This window comes from Bombina bombina, chromosome 7, assembly GCF_027579735.1.
Source record: "Bombina bombina isolate aBomBom1 chromosome 7, aBomBom1.pri, whole genome shotgun sequence".
Lineage (NCBI taxonomy): Eukaryota > Metazoa > Chordata > Amphibia > Anura > Bombinatoridae > Bombina > Bombina bombina.
In genome coordinates, this window is record NC_069505.1 from 230,928,253 (window position 1) to 230,934,252 (window position 6,000).

Here is a 6,000-nt window from a genome sequence, read left to right on the forward strand (position 1 = left end):
AATTTTAAGCAACTTTCTAATTTACTACTATTATCATTTTTTCTTCATTCTCTTGCTATCTTTATTTGAAAAAGGAGACATCTAAGCTTTTTTTTTTTTGGTTCAGAACTGTTTACAGCACTTTTTTATAGGTGGAGGAATTTATCCACCAATCAGCAAGAACAACCCAGGTTGGTTCATCAAAAATGGGCTGGCATCTAAACTTCCATTCTTGCATTTCAAATAAAGATACCAAGAGAATGAAGAATATTTGATAATAGGCGTAAATTAGAAACTTGCTTAAAATTTCATGCTCTATCTGAATCACAAATGAAAAAATTTGTGTTCAGTGTCCCTTTAATATACATCTCTGTCCTATGGCGGCATGCGCTTCAGTCACAATCATACATCTGTAATGTCATACCAAGCAAATGCATTAATAAACATCTCTGTACTATAGAGGCCTGCACTTCAGTCACAATCATACATCTGTAATGTAATACCCAGAAATTCATTAATATACATCTCTGTCCTATTGAGGCCTGCACTTCAGTCACACTCCCAGGCCAGGAGACAAACAAGGAGGGGGAGTAGGAGTTCTCCTGTCTCCACACAATACCTTTTACTGCATTCCTTCACCCCCCCCTCTTTCCTTTTCATCTTTTGAAGTTCATGCTATTCGCCTCTTCTTCCCTCTAGCTCTTCGTGTTGCAGTTATCTATCAGCCTCCTGGTCCAGCATATTAAATTGTGTTCTTCTGTGTGTGCGCATGCACGTGTTTACTTGTGTGTGCGCGCATGCACGTGTTTACTTGTGTGTGCGCGCATGCACGTGTGTACTTGCGTGTGTGCGCATGCACGTGTGTACTTGCGTGTGTGCACCTGCACGGGTGTACTTGCGTGTGTGCTTTTGTGTGTACGCCTGCACGTCTGTACTCGCGTGTGTGCTTGTGTGTGTGCTGCCTGCAAGTGTGTACTCGTATGTGTGCTTGTGTGTGTGTGCGCCTGCATGTGTGTACTTGTGTGTGTGCACCTGCACGTGTGTGCTTGCGTGTGTGTTTGTGTGTGTGCACCTGCACGTGTGTACTTGCGTGCATGCTTGTGTGTGTGCGCCTGCACGTGTGTGCTTGTGTGTGTGTGCCTGCACGTGTATACTCGCGTGTGTGCTTGTGTGTGTGTTTTTATAACATTTATTGCGGAGGGAGGACTCATCTTGAAAGTTTCATCAAAGGATAGGGCCCTGTGTAAAACTTGGAAAACCACTGCTCTATCTGAATTCTGAAAGAAAACTATTGGGATCCATGTCCCTTTAACAGTTTCATTACCGCCTCTTCTCTACTTGCAAAATATCTTAATTTGCAAATAACAAGTTTAGTAGACATTAAAATGTTTTGTCCAGCACCTAATATGTAGGCTAATACCCCTGTCTATTCAAAGTGTAAAAGAAAGCTTAAAAATGAATTCAGCCTTTTGCCTGCAAATGTACAGTAGAAAGTTAACATCTCTTTATAAACAAAGGTTATATTTTTCTATACTGCATTTAAAACTTAGTATAAATACAAATTTGAACAACTGAAAATAATATTCAAATTTTTATTCTCAGTGATTTGCAATAAAAATTCAGATCTTAATGTTTTTTTCTTCAAATTAGTTTTCTCTATAAACTGAATTTTACATTCAGTATTTAAAGGCTACATTAAATAAAGCAACATCTCACCTATATAGGAAACTTTAACTTTCATTTGAAAAATGTGGCCATACGTTGGTTATTTTATATGTCCAAATAATTATTATGTCCATGCCTAATTATATAATTATGGAGGTAAAGGAAGTTGTATCAATGATGAATTTGGTTAAGTAAATTCTGGAACATTAAAGGTACAGTTTATTTGATTGTTTTACTGTTTAAAATTATAGGTAACACCTTTACTACCCATTTCCTAGCTTTGCACAACCAACACTGTCATAACAATATACTTTATAACCTCTATATTTGCCTGTTTCTAAGCCCTTGCAGGTCGCTTCTTATCTCAGTGCTTTGTATAAGCTTTTTAAATCTTGCACAACAGCCAGACAGTGCTAGTTCATGAGTACCATAAAGATAACATTGAGCTCACTCCCGTAGAGAATGATAATGTTATACAAGAACCAGCACTGATTGGCAAAAATGCAAGAGTGTAAAAAGAACTGAGATAAGGGGCAGTCTGCAGAGGCTTAGCTAAAGGTAATCATAGAGGTAAAAAGTGTATTAATATAACTGTGTTTAATATGCAAAACTGGGAATGGGTAATAAAGGGATTATCTATCTATTTAAACAGTAACAATTTTCAAGTAGACTGTCCCTTTAAATAGACATTCATTTTATAATTAAAAACTAGGGGCACAACTACCATTGGTGCAGCAGGTGCAGTAGCACCAGATCACAAGTGATCGGGGGCCCATAACAGCTTGTCTATACATTGGGGCCTATTTATCAAATTTCGTGCGGACCTGATCCGACAGTGCGGATCAGGTCTGCAAGACATCGCTGAATGCAGAGAGCAATACGCTCTCCGTATTCAGCACTGCACCAGCAGCTCACAATAGCTGCTGGTGCAACTCCGCCCCCTACAGGCTCGCGGCCAATGGGCCGCCAGCAGGGGGTGTCAATCAACCCGATTGTACACGATCGGGTTGAATTCCGGCTATTGCTGTCCGCCTGCTCAGAGCAGGCAGACAGGGTTATGAAGCAGCGGTCTTTGTTACCGCTGCTCCATAACTTGTGTTTCTGGCGAGTCTGAAGACTTGCCAGGAACACGGCCATCAAGCTCCGTTCGGAGCTTGATAGATAGGCCCCAATATGTACAATCCAATGCATGGCTTTTATTAATGCAGAATGCAGGTCCATCTTCTAACTATCCTCAAAATCATTATACACAGCAGTATATTATTACTATTGGTTACTAGTGAGTTAAATAGAAAATGGAGTTAAATTACACTTTATTTAACAAATATGCTTGAAAACAGACGTTACTCATAGGGGGTAATATATAAGGGAAATAAATCCAGGGTTATGCAACCTCTGAACAAAAATTCAATCAGTTCCAATTCCCAATATTCCCCTATAGGTAATTAGACAAGTTAAAAAATAAGGCAATATAGAAAGCTAGTGAAGAATGGGATTGTCACTTCCATAATTCAAAAATTCATTGCCTATATTCTATAAACCCAAATACCCTATGCCCTGACGAAGTCACGTTCAGTGACGGAAACGCGTCGGTGGGCGTGGACAGTGTTGTAGCTAGCGTGGTCTAACCAGACCGGTCACAATGCTCACATACTAATTTAGCGGTTTGTTATATTTAATACCGCCTTACTTAGCCTATATCGGGTTATATACAGGGGGGTTTTGCTGTTATGCTGTTACACTACCATTAATTAGCACTCAATGTAAGGTTAACAAGTTTGTCTAACTCTATACATAAAATGCTACTACGCTATATGTTTGGTTACATAGTAACTTCTGATTCTCTGACTTATGACTAAATGGAATTACTTGCATTTAACCTAGTGCAATACTAGCTGTTAGTTAACACTCAGCATAACATCTCCACTGAATAGTTGCTAAGTTTTCTAATACTGATAATAATGTATGTGAATTAGACCTATCTGATAGGGGAAAAAGTTAGAAATCGGCTGACTCTGTTAAATCAGAGCAGTACGCAGAGAGGAGGACGCCTTTGAGCGCATAGCTAGTGCATATTTGCTTATGCCTGTATGATTGAAACCTCTTGTGCATATGAGATTATCTTTTTGCTAACTTCTCTTTCTAATGCTATTGTCTGACTAGACACGCTACACCTGTCCACCAGCCTTAATTTTAATATTTGGGTTTATAGAATATAGGCAATGAATTTTTGAATTATGGAAGTGACAATCCCATTCTTCACTAGCTTTCTATATTGCCTTATTTTTTAACTTGTCTAATTACCTATAGGGGAATATTGGGAATTGGAACTGATTGAATTTTTGTTCAGTGGTTGCATAACCCTGGATTTATTTCCCTTATATATTACCCCCTATGAGTAACGTCTGTTTTCAAGCATATTTGTTAAATAAAGTGTAATTTAACTCCATTTTCTATTTGACTTATTCAGTGTATAATTCTACACTTGACTTCAATGTCATAAATCCCCTTTTGGTTCCCTAACCTTATTACTAGTGAGTTACCTTTGGGTAAAAAATTTGCACCAAGGCCCTAAGATGACTAGGTCCTCTACTGCTGGGAACCTTAAGCAAGAAAGCTTTTGACTTAGGGTCCAATTTTCCGAAACTCACCAACATGGAATACAATAGCACCCCAAACCTCTCTCAATTGTTTTATAAAGGGGCTGATCCAGCAAAAGGCAAACTAAACTGCTATGAAAGTATTAACCCTCTCTGGAATCAATAAACTCTCAGAAAAGAGCAAATGTAACAGGACACACCCACCGACTGATAGAATTTGTTTAAGCAAAAAAAAAAAATGGAAGTATTTTCAACATAATTTAATGTCTATCTCATATACACTTCTTTTTCTGTCCGTGTTATTACTGCATTGCGCATTTTGAGACAAACTTTCTTCCATACATTTATTGTGATAAATCAGTGAGATCTACATTGGTAAAATGCACAGAGAATGCAGTGAGATATGTGAGGGAACTTCAGATACCCAGTGACAGCCCTCTCCAGCCTAGTGGCAAGGATTTTAAGACTCTGTTTGCATTGACATAAATTAAATGTACAGTATGGCTCCTATTTATCAAAGGTCTTGCGGACCTGATCCGACAGTGCGGATCAGGTCCGCAAGACCTCGCTAAATGCGGAAAGCAATACGCTCTCCGCATTTAACATTGCACCAGCAGCTCACAAGAGCTGCTGGTGCAACGCCGCATCCTGCTGACTTGCAGCCAATCGGCCGCCAGCAGGGAGGTGTCAATCAACCCGATTGTATTCGATCGGGTTGATTTCCGGCGATTCCTGTCTGCCTGCTCAGAGCAGGCGGACAGGATTATGGAGCAGCGGTCTTTAGACCGCTGCTTCATAACTTGTGTTTCTGGCAAGTCTGAAGACTCGCCAGAAACACGGCCCTTCAAGCTCCGTACGGAGCTTGATAAATATGGGCCTTTGTATTATGTATTTGGAGTATGATTTCTTCTTTGCTCTCCAAATACATTTTGTACATTACATTTTTTTTTACTTTGTATTTAAATATGATTTTTACTTTGTATATTCTGTATGATTTTACCAGATTATTTTATTGAGCACTATATTATAATCCATGTGTCTTCAAATACAGAAATTTAGGGAACATATAGTTATAGTTTTTTCTTCATTATTTACAAGCATACAATTCTAATAACAATTTAATCATATTATATATAATATATATATATAATATATATAATATATATATATATATATATATATATACATATATATATATATATATATAATATATATACAGGTATATATACAATATATATATATATATATATATATATATATATATATATATATATATATATATATATATATATATATATATTGTATATATACAGGTATATATACAATATATATATATATATATATATATATATATATATATATATATGGACAGTAGTAACCATAATGCACCATCAACAAACAGAGAGTAAGGACAAAACATAAACCAGTCATTTCATTATATAAATAATAAATATTGCTCTTTTGATGGAAATTTAAAAGAAAGAAACTATTTTTTCACCAGCTAATTTCTGACTGTTAGGATGAAAGAACCAGTTGATGAGACAAACTCTAGACAAACAGAAAGTGGAATAGCAAACCTGTTTGTTTTGCTTCCCATTAACACCAGCTGTGCCGTCCACATTAAGCTGATGTTTTTCATCCACTAGGAATAAGAAGGAGTAAGAAAATGAAAATTGACAGACAGTAAGGTAGGTATTGATTTCTAAACTAGAGACAATGGAAAACCATGAATGTTATTGTGCAGGCTGGACACAGA

The 6,000-nt window shown here is 37.1% G+C and overlaps 1 protein-coding gene across 3 annotated transcripts in view; it reads right to left on the reverse strand.

Moving 5' to 3' along the window:
• USH1C (USH1 protein network component harmonin) overlaps positions 1-6,000 on the reverse strand; it is a 393,388-nt gene that overhangs the window by 154,430 nt on the left and 232,958 nt on the right. For all 3 annotated transcript variants that reach the window (XM_053720656.1, XM_053720654.1, XM_053720653.1), the window contains exon 15: positions 5,822-5,886. In XM_053720656.1, coding sequence (XP_053576631.1) covers positions 5,822-5,886 — 65 coding nt within the window. The remainder of the gene's footprint in view (positions 1-5,821; positions 5,887-6,000) is intronic.